The sequence below is a fragment of the Brachionichthys hirsutus genome, chromosome 15, assembly GCF_040956055.1.
Source record: "Brachionichthys hirsutus isolate HB-005 chromosome 15, CSIRO-AGI_Bhir_v1, whole genome shotgun sequence".
In the NCBI taxonomy this organism is placed as follows: Eukaryota; Metazoa; Chordata; class Actinopteri; order Lophiiformes; family Brachionichthyidae; genus Brachionichthys; species Brachionichthys hirsutus.
Window position 1 is genome coordinate 3,826,655 of NC_090911.1, and position 23,682 is coordinate 3,850,336.

A 23,682-nucleotide genomic window follows, 5' to 3' on the forward strand; every position below is an offset into this window, starting at 1 on the left:
TCTGCAGACTTCCTGTTCCAGTGCATCGCAGCAACGAGGCAGCTTGGACTGAACATTTACTTGCCACTTTTTGATCAGTTACTTGGCCTAAGCCTACCCAGTGGCCGTTGCTAACCAGAACTACGTTGACTGAGGCAGGACAGCCGTACTGATGTGCCAACACGCCACCGGATTGAGGTGCGTCTTCTTTTGTAAAGAACGGACAATGACACGGCGAAACATGTTGTGTACATGCCGGTGTCTCGATGTGCCCATCTGTGCTTTCTGTCATCACGACACATTTCATTCAAGGTCAATGCTGTGTAAAGTGTTTGTGAAATGAGGCGTGGCAGGAGTGTGTTTTCATTTGATGAAGTTCTACAAAAAGATACCTCCCCTGCCCTCAAGTGTCAACAAGTATTTGTTTCTCTCACTTGCACAGTAGGATAGTATTTTTTTTTTTCTTCCATATTTATACTGAGACGTATGAAGAAAAGGCGTTCAGAAACATTTTATAGTATTTTTCTAAGGAGTTGTGGACCAAAGGTTCAGCATTTTGGGTGAAAGTCACTTTTTAACGTTTCTTATTGGAAACCTTTTGCATTTCTGTAAAGCGTGATGGACGGAAGATGATGGAGGCTTAAATGAGACATTTCAGAAGAGTGTCTTTCCAAATTGATAAATGTCAAGCCAAAGGAAGTCTGTTTGACAGATATTCCTCTTTGGTGTGAAACTCTTTCTTTGACTTCCAGCCTTCTGTCTTGACTGCCTGTTTTCACAGTCGGAACGATGGATGGCGAATCTGCAGCACGGATGCTTTGAGCTGTGCTGTGCAAAGTGTAGTCTAACATATCAAAGTGAAGTTTATCTAGCTCCTATGGTACTCGATCAGAAGTTTGCTAGCTTGTTCACAGCGACCTTTAATGTTATCTTCTGTCTGATATTTTCCCATGGTATTATGTTTTAGCTTTGTTAGATATGATTGGCCTCTAACATGTTCATAATTCCATTCAGCATTACTATCTGTCCTCTACTGCGGCAGCTACTGTACAAGTCCTTTCATTTAAAGGGGACATATTAGGAAAAACTCACTTATTCATGCTGTAAACAATTCTACCCCACCTTTTTGTACACTAAAATGAAATCTCATCGTCTCTGGATGTAATCATGGTGTCTTTATACTCGATCAGTCCTTCACAGAGGGAGGGTAGTAAGCTCAGGGGCTGTAAAACTGTCATTACAGCCCCCGTTTTGAATAAATACTCCAAGACAGGAAACCAATGCCAAACCATGTCTGTTTAGAAGAAGAGACAGAGTTTGCAGCTCCAAGGTCACGATGTAACGCCAATCCAGAAAGGCAGATTGAGTACCCTTTAAACTTTAGATGGTACCACAGCCAGGGTACTGCATACTATTACCTCTTTACAACCATTTTACACAGTTGTAGCAGTATTTTGCATTTGACTTCAACATCACTATACGTACAAAGGTGAACCAAAACGGGGCAAGGCCAGGCAGGTAGGCTGCTTGTTGGCAGTGGGGCACATAAGCATGTAAAAGACGTCATACATGAGCATGTAAAATACGTCATACATGAGCATGTAAAAGACGTCATACATGAGCATGTAAAAGACGTCATACATGAGCATGTAAAATACATCATACATGAGCATGTAAAATACGTCATACATGAGCATGTAAAAGACGTCATACATGAGCATGTAAAAGACGTCATAAATGAGCATGTAAAATACGTCATACATGAGCATGTAAAAGACGTCATACATGAGCATGTAAAATACATCATACATGAGCATGTAAAATACGTCATACATGAGCATGTAAAAGACGTCATACGAGGTATAAATGTAAATTGTAAGCGTTGCTTTAGCGATGAAAAGGACTGACTCTTGTATTTGACATGGTTTCCTGTCTTTTCCGTGTGTACTTTTACCCGTGGTACAAACGCTACACTTGTTTTTCTCGCCTGTGGCAAATGAATATCATCCTACCTGCTTTAGCGCCTGTGCTAAAGGCTGAGCCTCTCTGAACAAAGCTTGCTTCCATATTTTACTTTAAGATGATGACATATGGAGTAGAATTGTAGCTCGCGTTAATGTGTCTGTCTTGGGGGGGGGGGGCATCTGTCATGAAATCCTCCCCAGCGTTCATGTATTCTTCTTTGTATGAAAATCAGTATTTGAAGTCTTATTTTCTTGGTATTGCTTTGTGGAGTTACAAAGCAGTGACAGAGATTACTGTGTATAAAGCGTGTGTTTGAACTGTAGTGTCCACAGTTTGATTTTATTCTGTGATAATTAGAGAGAGGGGGGGGGGGGCTGATCAATCAACCTTCGACTCGTCAGAGTTGTTTCATCTTCTATCATTGTTTCGGTCGCCACAGTTCTTGGGGGTGCTAAAGGGGTGCTATGTATATCCAAAGGGTAGCTACAGCACCGCCCATGACTCCTTTAAATCTGCACTCAGAATCCCTCTAGATTAACATTAACTGAATGTCCTTTCTGTACCCGCACTTTAGTAACAATCCTCACATTCTCTATGATATCTATTATCTACTCTGTTTGTATTTGAATTTTTATGATATCAAAATGGCAAAAAAAAAAAATGGCCTTTTGTAACTGCTTCACTGCAGATTGTTCAGAGATTATATTAATCCTAAATCAAGCATTTTAAATAAACAATCCCAGCTAGCTACCTTCTGTGTGGGATAATACTTTTTAAATAAAGTATTATTTAAAAAATGGAAACTCGGACTAAATCAACACAATATCAGATGCACTGCAGCAAAAATGAAGAATCTCACTTGCTGCTTCGCTTGAACGACCCCCCCCAAATTGTCAAGGAAACTATTTGAATCCTCTTTGTGTGATGAAGAGAAGTGATGAACAATCTGCCAGTATTGAGAAGTTCCTCAGGACACGTCTCTGTCTGGGACTGAATGTTGATTTATTATTTCAAACCAAACCGTGAGCTTTTACAAAGAAAAGAGAAAAGGTTCAATCATACACATGGGTGGGTGGGGGGGGGGGGGCAGGAATTTACTGGCGAGGGTAACTGGTGAGCCCTGATTTAAAGCGGGCTGGTTGTGGGAGGCATGGATGAAGAGTAACTGGATCTTCCCTCAGCTGCCTGAAACGGTTCGGACAGCTGTGATCCGTGCACTGAGAAGGTTCCGTGTTTCCAGAGGAGCTGCACGAGTCGAGCTGCACGAGTCGAGCTGCACGAGTCGAGCTGCACGAGTCGAGCTGCACGAGTCGAGCTGCACGAGTCGAGCTGCACGAGTCGAGCTGCACGAGAGACGCGAGGCTTTTATTTCTGTCCTTGTGCTAAACGCTCCTGTCGGGTTTATAATTCATTTCATTTAGTTGTACAAACCGTGTAAGATGTTACTGAAAGTTTCCTTTATTTTCATGTTTCTCTATTTGAATTCAGGCTTTATTTACACATTATTTTTCCACAGTATTTCATGACAAAAATAAAATAAGATGTACCTTTCATGAGAACAGCGGCAGAGACTCGTTTATTGTAGCTGATTACCCTGGAAGAAGAAGCAGCATGTGTCTGACTCTGAGGTGTCAGTTTGTCTTTGTGTACGCGAGACCTCCGGATGTAAAAGGGCCTAGCCCCGCCTGCCCAACATCTGGCCTAGCCCCGCCTGCCCAACATCTGGCCTAGCCCCGCCTGCCCAACATCTGGCCTAGCCCCTCCTGCCCAACATCTGGCCTAGCCCCGCCTGCCCAATATCTAGCCTAACCCCGCCTGCCCAACATCTGGCCTAACCCCTTCTGCTCAACATCTGGCCTAGCCCCTCCTGCTCAACATCTGGCCTAGCCCCTCCTGCTCAACATCCGGCCTAACCCCGCCTGCCCAACATCTGGCCTAACCCCGCCTGCCCAACATCTGGCATGTCGTTTTGCTCCTGCCCTCCTCCCCTTCTCACCTTTTCCCTAATCTGGTCTGTCCTTTCTGTATAATATTCTACAGGTGGACTCGGGACTTCTTTCTTAATCCATCCTTTCTCCTCCCCTGCCATCATTTTGTCATTCCTCCCTTCCTCTCTTTTTTCGGATACTGCAGTGGCTCCCACATCCCAACCTTCCCATCTCTCCTTTATTTCTCTCTCTCCTCTTTCTGTTCTCCTCTCTCTTTGGAATGACAGCAAAAAGGGATAAAATGAGTTAAAAGATACAACAAAGGCAAAAGATAAACAGATATGACAGGAAAAACAAAGGCAAGGACAGAAGACGGACAGAATGTCTCACAGTCCCCCCTCGTCATGGTTATTTAGTGATTCTCGTCTCCTGCTCATATTGAGGAATAATGACTGGAATGACCTTCAGCACTGCCCCCCCCCCCTCTCCTTCCACACTGCTTCCACCTTATCCCCTTGTTCACATTTGCAGCGCTCCTTGTGTGGATTATGGCCCTCTCATTCTTGGCACCGCACTCAGGGCCTGTGATATATTATCATATTAGTGGAGAATGATGTAATGCATTTCAGGACATTCGTCCTTCGGCACCCTCTGTCCCTCTGCAGGGACACGATGAGGGTTTGATGCTGTCGACATCTAGTGGTGGGTGAGTGGAACGCTGCCATTAGGATGGAAGCCGGAGATTACTATGATTTATTACTGGACCAGAGGACAATGTGACTCATCAGAAATGTCCTTGGTGGCTGACGGTCCTGGCGCAGACAGTCCGGTCAAGGAGACGGAAACGAGATACGACTGGATTTCAAATCAGGCTTTGACCGACATGACATTCTGGAGCTTAGATTCAATGACAAAATTTCACTTCATTTTTATATGAATAAAAAAATCGTCTCCGGTTCATCTGTCCTTAAAGAGCTCCGGGTTTGGCAGAGCATTTCAACAGGGAGCGCAACTCGCTCAGCGTTTACTCTACCTCTGTAAACTTCTGTACTATCTTTGTTCATGTGCTCTACATTCCATTTATATATATATATATATGTGTTATTACAAGGGGTCTGAAAGAGTCAGTTAAGAGTAATGCTGTATTTCTGCTTCGCTAGGGGCAACAATAATAAAGTAATAGATATCTGGAGAACTTTGAACAGAAATGTTAAACAATTTACCTGGTATAAACTTAGTGATCAAGTAAGATCATTCACTGATTATTAGTTTGTTTCAAATTCTGTTTCACAATGCTACAGTGACATTATTTAATGCTAAGAAATGTGGAATACTGTAACTATTAAAACAAAACATTTTGATATCACAAATGATGACACCATTGGAACATTGATAGTATATAGTATCCTTGTTTTGCTATTTTTTTCTTTTCCTTCTAATTCTTTCTTAAAGTAAAAGCAGAGGAGCCCACAGCATCATGCATACTGGTGTTTTATTGAAACTGGTTCTGTCGATCAATAATCCATGGCCGGGTAACCCGGTGTCGCCCAACAGTCTGCAAGAACAGGTTGGAATCCAGCCTGTCCGTCTCTGCCTGCTGCAGCTGCTGCTACGAATCGAAGGTTAGAGGCAGAGTAACCACGAAGCTGCTTTACGGCCATCATGGATTCACAGTTTTATAACGCTCCACTCACACGGACACATGAAAAACTGTTCCTCAACGTTCCCCCGGTCGACTAAAACTTAAAGGTCCCATGTTTCTCTAAAAGTTAACGCGGTTCCCAAACACTTACATGAAATATCTGTCTCAAACAGCGTCAGAAACGGCTCTGGAAATGAAGCCACCTCGTTTTTAGCACACAAACATTTTTGCAGGAACATTACCACCAAAAATAAACTTTATCCACTCTGCTGTTCTTCTTCTTCGACTCATGTACGAGCCAAAGGTAGAGCGTGGTTATTAAATATGTCCCCCTTCAGGAACTTTCCTTCAGCTCCACGTTGGAGACAAAATACGTGTCTCTGAAGCCTCGGTTGTTCGGTAAATCCCCAGAACCAAGCAGGAAGCTTAATGTCATTATGGTTAGAAAGCAGAGACCCAATCACCTTCAGAGTTAACACGTTAGTCGAGAGTTCCTCGGATCAGAGGAAATGAGTTTTTCTGTGATTCTGCCATTTGACAGGCGACATTCACATTGAATGGGTTCTGTACATGGTGTTACCATAGCAACAAGCAGTCTCAGGTCAACCTGTTAGCTGCACTTCTGGACCCCAAGAACTTCACCCCCCACCCCCCCCCCCCTGATTTCCATAGAGACCCCTGAGAAATGAAGATGGAGACCCCGCTTGTGCTTCATTTGTGTTACAGGAGATGAAAGCCTGCATCACAGAGCAGCGCCCCCCCCCCCCCAGTCTCAATGCCCGGTCCCGTTTGGCATGTCCGTCTCCACGGCGTTCTGTTCCCCGGAATATCAGGGAACACAACGGACATCGTGTCCACCAGGACAGGTGTTGTGTTCATGTCCAGCTTTGTGCTCCTCAGTTTAACTTTTCAAATAAGAGTCATCCTGCTGTCCAGCGTTCCCTGTGCGTGTGTGTGTGTGTGTGTGCGTGTGCGTGTGTCGACCGCTGCACTGTCTTTTGGCTGGTTCCATGCCTGCGAGCGAATCCAGAGCCTGTGATTGGCAGGTGTTTGATGGCGTCGCCCTGAACCCGCCCGGACCGTCTCAGTGTCTCTCAGGGTCCCACTCGGGCAGTCTGTCCACCAAGGCCCGATGGTCCACCCCGATGCTGGCCACCAGTCCTCCCGTGTTGAGTGGTGACGCACTGTAGTCGATGCGTCCCCCCCTCAGGGTGGTCATTTCACCTCCTAAGACCATTGTGATGCGTTATTGATCCAGTGATTGGTATTAACGGATGACACTCAGGTATTGGTTACCGTGGATACCTCTACTGGTAAAAGCACAGACAGTCAGTCACAAGCGTTTCCATTACATCAAGACACTTCTACGTTTGGCTCTCCGTGTCTTTTGACTAACGACTCGCTGAGGACAGCGGGGGACGTCCAGCAGCATTTCTGTCCCATCAGGCTGGACACGCGCTGTCCAGATGATTCCCAGTTTAAAGCTCCAATGGTACGGAATAACTACCTTTGCCTGGACTATTTAATCCCGACACAAAATTAGGATTCAGAAACAGAATTCCGGAGCCCTAAATATAGACGTGTAGTCCATTCCGATTGGCTAAACCAACGCGAACATGGAATCAATAGGTATAGTCGCTTCAATACCTATAGCATTCAGTAGTGCTGCTCCGGCGCAGATGTCCCACTTCTTAATGAAGGTGATGTGGATGTAAGCGTCTCCCTTGTCCATGTCTCCAGATGTACTCGAAGGCATGTCCAAAAGTGACAGGACCTTATATCCTGGGGAGGGAGAGAGAGAGAGAGAGAGAGAGTGAGAGAGCTGAGCAACAGGAAGGAGGCGTGGCGTCCTCATCACGCCGCTCTGCTGACAGATGTGGAGTTAGACACAGAGCGTCTTCCGTCCTGGAGACGCCGCATTCCTCGACACGATGGACGCCATTTTCTCAACGTATCACCAGTGGCAAAAATAATGAAGGATTTCACCATTTTGTGATGAAAGGCTGATCTGCATCTTTCATGGTAGTGATTTAACGTGGACGACGGCGCCGACTCATTTCCTGTTATGAACATCCAGCGCTCGTTCACCGGCCTAGAGATGGATCCCTCATCCGTCGCTCTCCCTCCTCCTCAAGAGTAGCAGGTGTTACTCTGTACCGATTGAACAACCCAAACTGCCCTTTGTGAATCTGGGCTATAAATAGAACGCGATTAGCTGACGGACGCTGGGCTAGCCGAGGCGATGCGGGCATGTTTCATGAAGTACAGGAAATATGCACGTGTGTTTGAAAAGGATTCGTTTCAAATAACATAAATTCAGGATCAGAAAGACGGCCTCACCTGCCCCGCCCGCTAAGATGACCGTCGTGCCGTTGCCAAAAGCACTACGGACATAACTTTCCACTTGTCCGGGGTGAGAACGCGACACAATCACATTTGGAGGGTTGGTGCTGTAGGACGATCGGCGCTGCATATTGGACCCCTGACCTACAAAGCCCCAGGCTGAGAGAGAGGCAACCCAAAGATCAATGCGTTTCCCTTCGTCGATTAATCCGCACGGACACACACTTACCGGTGAAACCAGTGAACGGCTGGTGAATGACCCCGATCATCGGTTTACCATCGACAGCCACACACACCATCGTGGTGACGTACTTCAAGAGATTCTCTAGAAAACAATCAGGACACGAAAGAGGAGAGACGTAAGGAGGAAGAGGATAAGGAGGAAGAGTGAGCTCAGCAGGTATCTCAGCATTCACCTTGAATGAAACGCAGCGAGGTTTCGTTAGACAGGAGAGTTTAAAAAAATAACAATATATTACAAGACGAGGTTCAATGAATTGTATTGATTCTAAATCATTTGGACTCTGCAGGCTGCCCTTTCTCCTGAGCCGGGTGGAGCTTGATTCCATCAGCTCTGACCACATGGACCCCCCCCAAGGAGGACCCGCAGCAGACAGTGGAGGGTTTGAGGTGAACGTTAGCTAGCGCTCTACTGTCGACCAAGAAAAGGTTGGCCTCGAGGCTGCCCCCCCGGGGAATTAACTCCAACTCTGCAGTAGCGACAGGTAGGCCATTAGCAAGCAGCGGAGGCGACTGCTGGCTGGGGGAGGGGTAGCGAGTAGCGACGCTTCAGCCCTGTCAACGTGGCAGGCGGGCGGCCTACGGAGGCGTTGAGTCGTTCTGGATTAGCACAAAGCCAAGGAGCGCCAGGGAGTGGAGCGTGTGTCAGAGCAGAGCCCAAACAGGAGGAACAAGAGGAACAGGAGGAACAGGAGCCCAAACAGGGGGAACAAGAGCCCAAACAGGGGGAACAGGAGCCCAAACAGGGGGAACAAGAGGAACAAGAGCCCAAACAGGGGGAACAGGAGGAACAAGAGCCCAAACAGGGGGAACAGGAGCCCAAACAGGGGGAACAAGAGCCCAAACAAGAAACACCCAGCTAAGAGGATTGGAAACATACCTCTCTCACACACGCACACACACACACACTGACATTGGAGATTCTCTCCATCTTCTCATCAAGAGGAGTAACGCGGGCTGCACCTCTGGAACATCTGGAACACCTGGACACACCTGTATATTCCTGGGTGGCGTCTAGAGGATCGATCCACACGGTGACGCGGTTGGCAGGAACAAGCTTGCCTCCCTCCACCTTCGCCAGTATGTCATCTGGGATCTGCCGGCTCCAGGTGACCTCGTCCTCCAGGTTGTCGTGCTCCTCGCTATTCACCTGGACGACGCGCGGGAAAGGGGAACCCTGAGTCTCAAGCATCACCATTCATGCAGCGCCACCACACGACTGCAAGCAGTGAGGTGAGAGATGAAGGCGGGCGAGGCGGTTGAAGACCTGGGGGGGGGGGGGGGCTCACCGTGACTCCGGGGAAGCTGCTCTTGAGGAGGTTATACATCTTGACGTGAGACTGCAGGTCGCCCTTCGTGAGAGGCTCGCTGGCTCCCTCCCTCGTCTTTCCCTTGGACTTCTCTTCCAGGTGATTCTCATCTCGCACCGCCTTCACCTGGACAGGAAAACACGCACAGAGCAGGTCACGACCGGAGCACCTGCTCCGCCGCCAGGTCACCCGAGCAGGAAGCATCCATTGTCCTAGTCGTTCTAAACGAGCGTCGAATCGCTCCAATTCCAAATGCCGATTTAACAAGAAAGAGAAAACGGTGAACTCGTTGGTAATGAACAAAACGCCGGCGCTCGCGTAACATTTGTTGGAGTCGTGTTTTCAGTTTTCACCTCTTTGCCACCGAGGACGGCCGCCTCCACGGACACAGCCAGCAGGTCCCTCAGATCCACGGACGTCCTCCCTCTGCAGAGACGAAGGGACAGGAAGACAACACTTTCACCTTAGAAACGGTGGCTTTGGCAGATGTTGAACTTGAATCCAGATGCATCATGGGAAGGGACGCAACGGAATCGTATCGCATCGGAGCTTTTAACAGATGCATCTCGAATGAATCGGATCCTGACGAGTGGACGGACAGCGCTGGGTGTCACTGGCGTAGCGGTGGGAGTGGGAACTCCATTATAACCGAATTAAATCTTTAATAACTGATCTAACTTTACTGTGATTGATTGAAATTACTCCTTTAATTTAATAAAGCTGAATCAAAAATCGTGTAACCACAATTCGTGGTAAATGGATAGCCAACCATTCAAATCTGCCAGATTGTACACAGACTGAGTATTAGGCCTGTTTTCATCCAGATATTTGTATTATTCCTAAGGAATTGGGACGCGTGGAGCGAGAGGAGCCTCACCTGAAAGCGGCGTAGCGGTTAGAGATGACTCCCGCATACAGGTGGTAGATGACGCCGACAGCGAGCAGGCAGAACACCGCCGCACCGAGCGGTGACAGCCGGATTCCCATCGGAGCCACCATCAGGACGGTCGCTCGAAGCGCAGCGCAGCGCAGCTAACCCGGACCGCGGCCGGTGCTAAGTGACGTGTCACCGTCACCGTCGGCTCGGCCACTCCCCTACCTGGCGCTGAATAAACACGTCGCCTACCACGAACCAGCGGCAGGAAGGTGGCTAGCACACCGGGCTATTAGGCTAGCACACCGGGCTATTCGGCTAGCACGCCGGGCTATTCGGCTAGCACGCCGGGCTATTCAGCTAGCGCTAGTCCGCCTATGGAGGTCAACGGGAAACCGACCGCCGCGACTGTCGTGGCAGGTCACCGGTTAACCAGCGTGAGAATTGTCCTAACTAGTCTCAGTACTAGTTAGGACAATCGCATCTCTGTTCACCAATGTCCTTCCTCGACGTCACGGAGACGGCGCAGCGGTGACGAGCACGCGACTCCATTCACTTCCGGTTCACCGCTTGTGTCGTCATCGCTGTCGGCTTCCCGTTTGGAAATTAATATTAATAATGCATTGGGTTTATGCAAATGTGTTCAATAACTTGAATAAATGAGTGAAATCTAGAAATGTAAGGCTTCGCTTCACGTGACAAGGATCAATATCTTTATGAGCCGCTTTCTATTGGTCTTTAATTTGTTGTTATTGTGTATTTTGCATGACTAGAACGTCACAGACAAACATTTTAATGTTTTACACTTCTTTATTGGGTGAAATCATTAAAAAAAAAAGATTCAAAAAGCCTTATTCACAAATACTTTGAACAGAATCGACCTTTTATTGATCACATTGTTGACCGTTTGTCAAACATTTGGACCATTATGTGATAAAATGAGAGAACAAACTTTGCATTTGAGTAACATCAGTTCTAGATTTCCATGTTTCTTCTTCTCTTCCAATTCATATCAAAGAGTACTGAGATGCAATCACAAGATCACCTCCTCTCTGTTGGCTAGCTGGCTCCCCAGGATTCAGCCTCACCTGCTGACTGTCTCCTCATCCTCCTCATTCCTCCTCTTGTTCTCGCTCCTCTGGCCATTTGACAGCGATGTGGTAAGCCTTCAGCTCCTCCTCCGATATCAGGTCAGGGGCACAGCTCATCAGGTCGCGTCCTCGTAGTGACTTCGGGAAGGCGATGACGTCACGGATGCTAGCAGCCCCCACCATGATGGAGACCAGCCGGTCCAAGCCTAGAAGAGGATGGAGTAGTTAGACGACTCAACGCTTTTACGTCATAACTAGAGCATTTGTAACTGTATTGGATATTATAAATACATTTATATATATGCTCTGCTCAATATACAACTACTACTTTAACACTGAAGCAAAATATAAAATGATATATGACACAGTTTGTGTTTGCACCATGGTTGTCGCCTCCTTACCCAGAGCAATGCCTCCATGAGGGGGCGCTCCGGAATCCAGAGCCTCCAGCAGGTGGAGAAGAAGACTCGGATCCTCCTGCATCACACACACGATCGCAATGGATTCGACCCGCAAGCATCGCGGGCGGATCACGAGTAACGGGGGGACAAGTAGTGACCTTCAGGATGTTCTTCAGCACATGGAGCTGTTCTGAGGCCTTGTGGATCCGGATGGAGCCTCCGCCAATCTCGCTGCCATTGAGCACCAAGTCGTAGTGCTGACCCCGCACCTGGGAAAGGCAGGGCACGCGTGACGCGTCCCGCACGCGGGTGCTGGTGCGTGTGACTGTCGGGGGGGGTTACCTGGCGTGGCTCGGTGTACAGCAGCGCCGCGTCCTCCGGCAGCGGCGCCGTAAACGGGTGATGGGCCGACTCCAGCTGCTCCGGCTCTCCTTCTTTGGGCAAGAAAAGAGGAAAGTCCACAACCCACAGGAAGTGGAAGGTCGAGGGGTCGCGGAGCGGAACGCCACGAGACTCCAGGAGCTCTGCGCACTGCAGGCGGAGTTTACCCATCAAAGGACACTAAGGGAGGGGGGGGTGGGGGCGGGGGGGTCAAAGACACAGCGGGTCGGACGGACGACAGCACAAACATGGACCACTTCATCAGTCCACAGTGGACGAGTGGGACTTTACCACAGTGCGGCGGGAACCAGCAGCCATCAGCAGCAGGTCTCCGGGTCCGGATCCAGTCGCCTGCAGCAGCTCACCTGCAGCCGAGTCCGGCAGCAGCTTCCCCAGGGCAGATTTCATTGTTCCATCTGCTCTGATCAGAACCACGCTGAGGGCCTGAGGACAGAACACACACACACACACACAGAAAGGATCAGAACCACGCTGAGGGCCTGAGGACAGAACACACACACACACACACACAGAAAGGATCAGAACCACGCTGAGGTCCCGAGGACAGAACACACACACACACACACACACAGAAAGGATCAGAACCACGCTGAGGTCCCGAGGACAGAACACACACACACACACACAGAAAGGATCAGAACCAATCTGAGGTCCTGAGGACAGAACACACACACACACACAGTGGATCAGCATCAATCAGCCGCTTGTTCTCCAGAACCCCTGATGAGGTAGTCTGAGGATGAAATGTTCTTTTTACATTTATTCCAGAGCATCTTCAATCATGAGTTCAAAACAAGAAGACAATAGATTTGAAGCTGCAGCGATTCAGAAAGACAAACTCACCGTCCCAAACTGCGTCTTCGCGGCTTGTTGAAGCTGCTCCAGATCCTTCCCGGTGAATAAGGTCTGCCAGCAAGAGACGAAAGACTGGTTGCTATGACACGGCTCAGACGAAGTCCTTTCAGCAGGACACAGTTTGGTTCTTACCGCTCCGCCGGGGACACGGATGGCCCGAACAGAACCGTCCGGCTGCTTGAGCGCCGACTGCAGGAACTCAATAGCCGTCGATCGGAACAACTCACTGAGGTCGATGAGCTGGACAGATGGAGAAGGGGAAAGGTCACATGAAACGGGTCCCATAGACGGACTCGGGTCTCGGACCCTGGGACCCCCCCAGGCTGCCCACCTTCATGCCCAGTCTGGTGTCGGGCTTGTCCACGCCGTAGTCCCTCATGGCCTCGTCATAGGTCATCGTTGGGAACGGAACGTCGATGGCACCTTTCTCTGCAGGCCAGGAGTGCTGCAGCAAGCCCTCCACCAGGGACATGACCCCCGCCTGGTCCACAAAAGACATCTCTATGTCTACCTGGGGGGGACACCGGGAGGAGGTGTGTGAGGTACAGTGTTTCAGTGCTGCGGCTGCAGACGAGCAGGGCGTGTCTTACTTGGGTGAACTCGGGCTGCCTGTCGGGCTTGGAGCCTTCATCTCGGTAGCACCGGGCTATCTGGAAATACCTGCACGAGGACATCGAAAGACAAACCCTGAGGTTATTGTCCATTCGATGGAGAGCATTCCGGGCTCTGCTCTTCTTTTGCTGAGCTACCAGCCCCCCCGCTCAGGTTCGCACTCACCTGTCGACACCAGCCACCATCAGAAGCTGCTTAAACTGCTGTGGACTCTGGGGTAAAGAGTAAAACCGGCCCGGCTCTCTGGAGGGAACCACAAACTCTTTGGCTCCCTGAAACACAAAAAAATGAGCCTGTCCATACCTGTCCTCTGGGACCCCACGCCTGTCCCTCTGGGACCCCACGCCTGTCCTCTGGGACCCCACGCCTGTCCCTCTGGGACCCCACACCTGTCCTCTTGGACCCCACGCCTGTCCCTCTGGGACCCCACGCCTGTCCTCTGGGACCCCACGCCTGTCCTCTTGGACCCCACGCCTGTCCTCTTGGACCCCACGCCTGTCCTCTGGGATCGCACGCCTGTCCTCTTGGACCCCACGCCTGTCCTCTTGGACCCCACGCCTGTCCTCTGGGATCGCACGCCTGTCCCTCTTGGACCCCACGCCTGTCCTCTTGGACCCCACGCCTGTCCTCTGGGATCGCACGCCTGTCCTCTTGGACCCCACGCCTGTCCTCTTGGACCCCACGCCTGTCCTCTGGGATCGCACGCCTGTCCCTCTTGGACCCCACGCCTGTCCTCTTGGACCGCACGCCTGTCCTCTGGGATCGCACGCCTGTCCCTCTTGGACCCCACGCCTGTCCTCTTGGACCCCACGCCTGTCCTCTTGGACCCCACGCCTGTCCTCTGGGACCCCACGCCTGTCCTCAGGGATCTGAGTATAGGTGTGAGCGTCCTCAAACCATGGACAGGACACATTTGACTCGACCCCCATTCGAAGCTAGCGGTTAGCTCCAAACCTGTCAGCAGAGCGCTGAAACGTTCTGAGCTCGACGGATCGGAGGGCAACGTGATCGATGGTTGCGCCTCTTCATGCAGCTCTCTGACCCCGATGCCCCAATCTCTTTCTCCAATTAGCTCCAGCAGAAACTGGCTTTCCTGCCACGAAGCAGCTGTTCGGTTCCAGTCCCTTAAGTTATCTTCACGCTGTTCTCGTGCTCCATGCTCTAAAAGACTTTCTATTAGCCACAACCCCCCCCCCCCGAGAGGCATTTGTTCTGGAGGCTGAACTCAGTGACCCGGTTCTTACCCCCGGAGTTCTTTTAAACAACGTCGGAGTTTCCACGTCGACAAAACCTACGAAGGAGACAGAAGACGGTTCTAGTCAAACGGGCAGATCAGGAGGTTCGGGATCAATGTCGTGTTAATAATAATAATAATCAACGAGCATTCCTACCATGCACATTGCAGAGATATTCTCTCATCCTCATCACCAGCTGAGATCTCATTCTGAGGTTCTTCTGCATCTCGGCAGACCTCAGGTCCAGGTATCGATACTGCATCCGCAACGCCTCGGACTTCTGCGCAAGAAAAACGACGACAGAGCCCGGCCGCTGGGAACCGTCTGCCGAAGCATCTGTAAATAGATGTAAACGTGCACTGTGCACTGTGCACGTGCACGCACATCCGGCTGCCTACTTTGATAAAGTCTTTTATTTGAAACGGCAACTTGCGGCAGACGTTGAAAACCTCCACGTTCTCGGCCAGGAGCTCGATGTCTCCCGTCGGCATCGCCTGTTGGTGCAGAGAAACGTTAAGACATGAACGGCTGCTTCAAAGCGGCGAGGAACCCCCCCGCCCCGCCCCCCCCCCAGGGTTCAGTGTTCGGGTCACATCCTCAGCGCACGAGAGGCCAGTCGGTCCCACTCAGACGACACCCACCCGGTTCTGCTGGCCCGGGGGCCGCTGTCGGACTCTTCCCGTCACCTGGATGACGGACTCTGCTTTCAGATCACACAGCAGCGCCGTTAAACACCTGGCAGACTTAAAGCACACGACGGGACACGGGTCAGGACCGGATCTGGACCGGATCTGGACCGGACCGGACTAAAAAAACATGAGCAGAATGACTGTGTTTTCATCCTTACTTCTTCCCGAGGGATCAGAACTTGCGTCAAGCCGCTGAAATCTCGCAGGATGACAAACAGACCCTGTCTGTTGGAGACAGGCGAGTTTAGGTCGAGGCCCTTTGGGAACAGAACCCGAGGTCCACGTTCCCTTTATGGCTCCGGAGTACCTGAGGTATTGGACCCAACCGCACAGCGTCACCTCCTCCCCCACGTGGCGTGATCTCAGCTCGCCACAGGTGTGACTCCTGAATGACAGACGGCTGCAACCTGGAACAGAAGCGGAACTAAGGCTCTGATCTGCATCTCCAGACGGGCCGCGCCAGAACCTCCGGTCCAAACGAACGATTCCAGGCTCCTCGTGAGACAAACGGGCAGCCTGGTCCTGGGTTCAAGAGAACACAAGTACCTGTGGTGAGCGAGTCAGACCCGTAGAGTCTGGAGGAGCCGCTCGGAGGTCCGGGCTGGGGGGTCCACGGCTGGGGGGTCCACGGCTGGGGGGTCCACGGCCGGGGGGTCCACGGCCGGGGGGTCCACGGCCAGGGGAGTCCACGGATCAGTCTCTGCAGCGGACTGCAGGATGCCATGCTGTCCCCGCGTCCTAACGGGGACGTCCAGGTGTCTTCCTGTCTCAATGAAGCACTGAGCTCTACCTGCTGTGAGGGGGGGGGGGGTCCAGGTGTCTTCCTGTCCTCAGGTGGGGACGGGCTGCTGAAGACAATGTCTGGTTGCCATGGCACTAATATTTAACGTGAGACAAGCCGCCTCTGAAAGTCAGAGCCACCTGCTCCGTCCGCTTCTCGCCACTGGCGCGTCCTGATGACGTCATCATCAGACTAAAGTAATGTATCTGCGGAGTAATCGATCGAATCGGCTGGGAAAAGGTTTGAAGTTGGTTTCCAACTAAGGATGGATGTTTGGTCCAACAATTACACGAACAGTAACAGATGCTTCGATCATTACCGGATGCTGCGCGTCTCATTTACTTTATAATCATTCAAGACAAACACACAACAATGATCAGCATTGTAAATGTGTCTGTTTAATGCAGATTATTATTACACTGGACTCAACTATGAACACTTTCGTTTTCTTCACGAGTTGAAATCAAAGATCTAAGACTCGTGCCCGGGGGCTCGTGCCCGGGGCCGGTGATGCCGTGGGCTCGTACCCGGGACCGGTGACGCCGGGGGCTCGTGCCCGGGGCCGGTGATGCCGGGCGGGGCTTCAACCACACAGAACTCGAGCAGGACATCTAGTGGTCAATAAAACAAGCTGCAATCGAGCCTGGTCATTGATTGATTCCCGGAGTGTTTGGACTTGGGTCGCACATTCTTGGTGGACTTTGGTTGTTGGTTTCTAGCTGACAGTCACGTTCTCGAGTCGATGTAACCGAACCAGTGACGTACGAACCTCCTACGTCACTGGCCACGTGACTGACCCGCCGCTTCAGGAGCTGCAGCGTGTTCGGGGGGGCATCGATCCCAGCCTGGTGAGAACATGTCGGGCAGCAAACTGATGAGCGCCGTCAGAGTGGCTGAGTTCGGGGCTCCGTCTGTCCTCAAGCTGTCCTCTGGCCAGACTGTCCCTCGGCCTGGACGCAGGCAGGTAAGACACGGGGACAGGTGGACGCGTTCACCTGTCAGCCATGCGCGCGTAAAACGTTCCGATACGCGTAATTAGCGTTCTCACAAGTTCTAGTAGGAACTCACCGAGCCCCCCCCCCCTCTCCTGGGGAGGGGTTCACTATTATTTCCTGTTATCCGAGTTGAGACGGGTCGGCCTGCCCCCCCCCCGGGAAACATGCGGACATGAAATGTTGCGCAAGCAGAGAATCACCCAGAAGTATAAAAGTACGCACGGAGTACCCGAAGCGTGTATTTATTTAGGCGGGGTGCTATTTTTTTACTCCCTTAAATATCATCCACAACAACATTCCCACTTCCTTTATGAACATCCGCCTTGTGCGTCAGAGCCGCGGCGGGGAAGCTAATAGAACTAACGCGACGATATAAGAGCATGTAGAAACGATGTTAAACTGAAACGAGGAAATATTACGAGTGCGTTTTATTTACAGAGTAAAGAAAGAACAACGCAAATAGTCTCTCCACGGATCCTCCAATCATCGTGCAGTCCCGGCCAGGGGGCGGCCCGCCCACTGCTCCATTCACCAACAGAGACGAGCCATTCAAAGAACCAATGACATCCAGCCCCGCCCTCGCGTGGGCGGAGCTATGGGCAGAGCACATGAGTCTCTGTCTCATTGAAAACTGAACCGAATCAAATTCATCCGTTCATATGTTTTAAGCCCACGTCTGTATTAGAAATATGAAAAAGCAATGAATACATGACGTATAAACTCATAACAGTCCCTGAACACATGCTACTAAAGGAACTATTAGGATCTTTGTTAATCTCTTTATAAACATAAACGATCGATGGCTGACCGTAGTATAAAGTATATATAACGGGTTTCCCACTCTCTCCCCGCTGTAGGTGTTGATCCGTGTCCATGCCTGCGGGGTAAACCCGGTGGAAACGTACATTCGAGCTGGAACACACATCCGTAAGCCCCCCCTGCCTTATACCCCCGGCTCAGACGCAGCTGGAGTGGTGGAGACTGTTGGAGACGGAGTCACTGTAGTCAAGGTCTGCGTAACGAACAGAGCTGAGTGCATGCATGAGTCCGGGGGAGCAGTCGTCTGGGCGCATGCAATATAGATTCATTTTACTTTTACGCACTTTCCGTGCATGAATGGAGGTTTTTGTGTCTGTGCTGAATGTTTTATTTAATTTCCTATTTATCTTTACAGATTTAACCTTCTGTGTAGAAATGTGATTAAAAGTAAAGCTGCGTACTAGAAGCACCAACCCCTATTCCTAAAATACTTCACATACCCCAACAACCCCTTTTCTTAAAATGTTTTGGAGAATGTGTAAAATGTAAATTAAAGCAAGATGCACGGATTTGCAAATCATTGAAATTAGAAATATCACAAAAACAACATTTCAAATAATTACTTGTTATTTACAACCAGAACTTTGTATGGTACTCTCAACTATCGTTTGTGGATGCAGTGACGTTTACCTTCGGAGGTGTTGCTGGACCCATTCAGTGATGTCACTGCAGACGATTGAGGTCGTCTCGTCGACCAGAGAAATCAATGATTCAGACTTTACTATAGAAAACTGAGCTAAAGAGAAGGAATAACCCTCCCCCTCCCTTCTGTCCCTCCCCCTCCCTCCCGACAACGCAGCCACAACGGGATGGAAATGATGCAGAATTGTGTTAAATGAACTTTTATTGTGCGTTCATTTTTCAGACTATTTGCACTGTTGTGTGTTTTCTGTTGTTTAGTTATTAATACGACTGTAGGCGTGTAAATGGTCGTTTATCTGCTGCGTAGGAACCGAGTCATCGAGTTTACGTTATTTATTATGGGAAATAGAGTTTACGGAAGGAATTGTGTTCGGCCACCGAGGTTCCACTGTGCTCATCGTCCGATCAGCTCCAGCTGTACATGTTGCTAAGCAACAGTAGCAGCGCCTCATGAAAGAAGCCTTGCCTCTGCTGGACCAGCACTCTGAGGGGTTCGCTACTGGACCCTGCTCTTCTGGCTAGCGTTAGCATACTTCAGAAGCCGCCGTGTTGCTGACAGCAGTGATCCATCTTGATGTTGCCCTCATTGGATGCACGGTTCTCATTTGTGGATTTGTGGGTGTTTTTCATTGCAATTGACACTGTTGTCATGTTTTTGGCATCGCATGTAGTCCACGTGTGAATGCTTCTGCCTGCGTGTTTTCCAGGCAGGAGACCGCGTGTTCACCACGGCGACAGTCAGCGGCGGTTACGCCGAGTTCACCGTGGCAGCCGACGACTGTGTCCACAAGCTGCCTGATGCGTTCGACTTTAACCAGGGTGCAGCCATAGGGATCCCTTACTTCACCGCCTACAGGGCTCTCGTCCACAAGTAAGACTTCATTCAAAAGAAAAAGACAATCCCCCTTCGCACTTTTCATTTCAACCCACGAGGACCTTCCGCTAAGACAGAGATCGCCTGCAAGGAAATAACTTTAAACTCCATTAACGTCATTTTGATAACCAGGCAATCACAGAAACGGATGTTTTGTGTTGCAGAGCCCACGCCAGAGCAGGCGAGACCGTCCTCGTCCATGGAGCCAGTGGAGGGGTGCGCCACGTTTTCTATCCTTCTTTCGGATCACATTCAAAAATGCCATCCACACGTGTGACTGGGCGTTTGCGTGTTTAGGTGGGCGTGGCGGCGTGTCAACTGTCCCGTGCACTGGGCCTCAAGGTGTTGGGGACAGCAGGGACGCAAGAGGGAATGAAGTTGGTCGGAAAAAATGGAGCTCACCTGGCCTTTAATCATCGAGACGATGGTTACACCGATAAAATAATGGTATCCGGTCACACCAGTCTCTGCATGCGGGAACGCTGGGAGGAAACGTCTGAACACTGAATATGTTGCTCTGCTGCAGGAAGCCACAGACGGGAGAGGCGTCGACGTGATCGTGGAGATGCTGGCCAATGTCAACCTCAGTAAAGACCTGCAGATGTTGGCCTACGGAGGACGTGTCGCGGTCAGCAGGAGCCCCCCAGGCCTCCTTCTGGATGCCATTAACCCTTCCCTCCCTGCCCCAGACAGAATTTACCCCATGTGCCCTGAGCCAATCGGGCTGCAGAATAAACACTCATAACTTTCATTATTATTATTAAGCTCCAGATCTTTTCGTCACTTAAAAATATTTGATCAACATTTAATTTCAGTTTAAGTTGTCGGTCTGGATATGTAATAGCCCCCGCCCCCGTGAAGTTCATAGGTCACCTTTCTAAATACTCCGTTTGGCTTTTCCCCCAGATCGTTGGCAGCAGAGGCTCCGTAGAGATCGACCCCCGCGACGCCATGACTAAAGAGAGCTGCATCATGGGCGTGGCTCTGGCTTTCGCTACACCGGTACAAAGCAGTGACATCATAGCAACCGTTTTTACACTCGCTGATGGGCGTGCTTCAGTTGTAATAGCGAAGATGAATGAGAGTTTTGTGCACGTTTTTAAACGTTGGTTTTGACAGTTGGATGGATACGCAGCTGATGATCATTTTGCAAAGGTCTTTTGACGTGAAACTGCGGCTAGACGGCTCCGGATGGCGTGTCGGAGCTGCTTTAGATGCCTGTTGTCCACCGTGTCCTGTTCCCGGCTCTCAGGAGGAGCAGAAGGAGTGTGCGGCGCTGCTCTTTGCAGGGATGGAATCTGGTTGGCTCCGTCCGGTCGTCGGCTCCCAGTATCCGCTTGACGAGGCTGCCCAGGCCCACCATGACATCATCCAGTCTGCTGGAGCTGCTGGGAAGGTGGTCTTGACCATGTGATACAAAGACAGGCCAAAGGTCACCACAGAGGGAGGGAGGCCTCTGGAGGAACTGCTGCTGGTTCCAGGATTCATGATTACCAGAAATAATCCGAGCTGCTGTCATTCAGTATTGATTCCTACTTTACTCTGTCTAATTTAGCCAAGGTGCCAAATATCTTTCTGATGTGCTCAAATAGTAATGAGATGGTTGGAGATCCTAAAGTGAGTAGAATTAGGAGATCGGCAACAGGAGACGGAGCGTATTGGACGAAGACGATGCTGTGTGGAAACCCAAACGGGAAAATGCTGATAAGAGAAGATTTGTCTTCTTAAATGTCCAAATGCTGATTTAATAAAAGCTCAAAGAAATAATTTGCTACATTTTTTAAGAATTGTTAATCAAATTCATAATTTCTTTTGAATGTTTTATTAAAATATTGTTAGCGTTTTGTAAAGAGATCAAAATAAAAGGGTTAAAGCAGGGGTGGGCAAGCTTTTTGACTCGCGGGCCACAATGGGTTCTAAAATTTGGGGGGCAGGAACAGATGGATGGAGTATTTGTTTGAACTAATATAAATGGCATGTAAAAGACATTACATGAAAGGATTTGGCTTTTTACAGGTAGCATTACAGGGAAAAGGTCGAATGAATGAGGTTTAATTATAATAAAATGTGATTTAATGATATAATTTGAACAAGTTTGGCGGGCCGGATTAAATAGCCCAACGGGCCGTACATTGCCCCCGGGCCTTGGTTTGCCCATGCCTGGGTTAAAGGCTTGTCTCTACTTCAGGGACCTGAGTCAGGTATCGGTGTCTCAGGTGACAGCCAGCTGTACTGGGCATGCTCAGAGAGGGCCAGGTAATTTAAGCTAGACCCACCTTTAAACGGTACCTGCCACCGGACTGCAGAAACCTGCAGCGGCAGACGGAACCTCCGACCTCATCACTCATCTATAATGTGACTGGATCGTACCATGTCTTCTGCAGGGGTGGACCTTTGGGATCTGTTCAACAGGTGAGGACTCTGGAATAGTAAAAAATGGAGCCAGTTATTTGTACTGTGAGTCAGTGTCTCCTTGTGTTGTGGTGAAGGTCAGTCAGCTCTTCATCAGAGTCCAGTCACCAAAGAGGTGGTGGCAGACGATTGCATTGATCCATTATTAATTTGGACATTATGCACACCATAACTCGGGTGTCAAACTCATAAAATGTAACTAAATGTAATGTTATTTAATGTAAAATAAATAACTACTCCTTAACATGCTGTTAAATAACTATTATTTAATTGAACTCTTTAGCCGCCTCAGTAATTACAATAAAGTATTCCATTTTGATGTCACTTTTTTAAAAGGTTGTAACTTAAAAATTGTTAGAGATAAAGCCATACTGTAAAAAATCACAAGTATGAACCAAAGTTTGTGATGGGAATAAATTAGCACATCTAATAATGTGGAAAAGTTCCATTCAAATGGGAACATCATGCAGGAACAAAAATAATCGATACAAAATCAAAGCAAAACCAAAAAGCCACCACCTTGTCTTGTCATGGACATGCTCAAACCAAAACAAACAAACCAAAGTTGGCAAGATTAAAAACATTCCCAGTCAATGCCGGGGAAAATACGTCACTTTCAGGATCAGCACTAGACAGCTCCATATATAGCCGACTACCTATGGAGCTGTCCAGTGCTGATCCTGAGCATCCCATGAGATCAATAATTACACGTTATTTCCGAACAGGAAATATTCTGATCCTGGTGATATGAATTTACCGCATAAATAATGCTGCCACAGATCAAGATGAATAACTAAGCCTTAACTGGTTCAGTTTGATGCACTTTCAAAGGTTAGTGATGACCGTGAAGACAACCTCCATTGGGGAAATGTTATTTTTGAATAATAATTATACCGATATATAATTCCTAAAAGGTTTCTTGGTCACATTTAGAGGGAAGGAAATATTACCTTTAGGCTATAATCGTCTTTCAAAGTCCTAAACCACGCAGCAATTTAGTAGAGTTATCCCCCCCCCCTTTTTTTTTTAAAAACTAAGATCACTCTTGTAAAGTCAAAGCCTTTTGGCACCAGTCTGTGGCGGGTTCATGATTTATTCAACAGTGAACTGCTGAATGTCTGTCCCACCTCCAGGCCTGCCTTTCTTTCCAGCTTCCTGCAGCAACCTAACCAGGTGAGGGCTTCTTCAACCTGCACAGCCTTGCATTCTGTTCGATGACACAGGTATAACTAGTCATTTAAAGAAGTTATACTCGACATTAAGAAGGTTTCAGTCCCCCCCCCCCTCCCCCCCTGCTGCAGACCCTCTATAATGGCCGAAGGACGGTGTGTGGGAGCATGAACAACCCGGCTGTAACCACAGTTCCAGAGCTGACTGAGGCCAGCTGTGTCCCGCCCAATCAGAAGCTTACAGTGCAGGTACAGACGAGCGACAGCGTGATGCCCCAGGTGCACGCTCGAGACCTAGTCGTCACAGCCGTCATCTGCTTCGCTGGTGAGAGTGATGCAAAATCATTTCAAAAAGCGCTGAAGGTCAGAGCTACACTGTTCCAGTGACTTCAAGTGATTTGATGCTAAATGGATTTAACAGAAA

At 49.4% G+C, this 23,682-nt stretch overlaps 3 protein-coding genes across 3 annotated transcripts; 1 reads left to right on the forward strand and 2 right to left on the reverse strand.

The window, feature by feature from the left end:
- Window positions 1–6,224: 6,224 nt before the first annotated feature.
- bpnt2 (3'(2'), 5'-bisphosphate nucleotidase 2) lies at window positions 6,225–10,769 on the reverse strand. Its single transcript, XM_068749037.1, has 8 exons — window positions 10,285–10,769; window positions 9,761–9,833; window positions 9,387–9,533; window positions 9,091–9,247; window positions 8,087–8,182; window positions 7,855–8,016; window positions 7,162–7,296; window positions 6,225–6,741 (listed from the first exon to the last, which is right to left on the reverse strand). The coding sequence occupies exons 1-8, from the start codon at window positions 10,404–10,406 to the stop codon at window positions 6,599–6,601; spliced, it is 1,035 nt and encodes a 344-aa protein (XP_068605138.1). The 5' UTR covers window positions 10,407–10,769; the 3' UTR covers window positions 6,225–6,598.
- A 321-nt stretch (window positions 10,770–11,090) lies between these two features.
- dars2 (aspartyl-tRNA synthetase 2, mitochondrial) lies at window positions 11,091–16,366 on the reverse strand. The gene is made up of 17 exons (XM_068749010.1): window positions 16,113–16,366; window positions 15,874–15,973; window positions 15,725–15,791; window positions 15,519–15,620; window positions 15,276–15,371; window positions 15,034–15,157; window positions 14,887–14,933; window positions 13,808–13,914; window positions 13,621–13,690; window positions 13,362–13,541; window positions 13,163–13,270; window positions 13,019–13,081; window positions 12,446–12,598; window positions 12,116–12,334; window positions 11,932–12,042; window positions 11,774–11,849; window positions 11,091–11,578 (listed from the first exon to the last, which is right to left on the reverse strand). The coding sequence occupies exons 1-17, from the start codon at window positions 16,288–16,290 to the stop codon at window positions 11,394–11,396; spliced, it is 1,986 nt and encodes a 661-aa protein (XP_068605111.1). The 5' UTR covers window positions 16,291–16,366; the 3' UTR covers window positions 11,091–11,393.
- Window positions 16,367–16,772: 406 nt separating this feature from the next.
- Window positions 16,773–21,547, forward strand: cryz (crystallin, zeta (quinone reductase)). Its single transcript, XM_068748737.1, has 8 exons — window positions 16,773–17,311; window positions 18,200–18,352; window positions 19,511–19,674; window positions 19,842–19,893; window positions 19,975–20,124; window positions 20,204–20,305; window positions 20,584–20,679; window positions 20,930–21,547. Exons 1-8 carry the CDS (start codon window positions 17,204–17,206, stop codon window positions 21,089–21,091), a joined length of 987 nt encoding a protein of 328 aa, XP_068604838.1. The 5' UTR covers window positions 16,773–17,203; the 3' UTR covers window positions 21,092–21,547.
- Window positions 21,548–23,682: the final 2,135 nt, after the last annotated feature.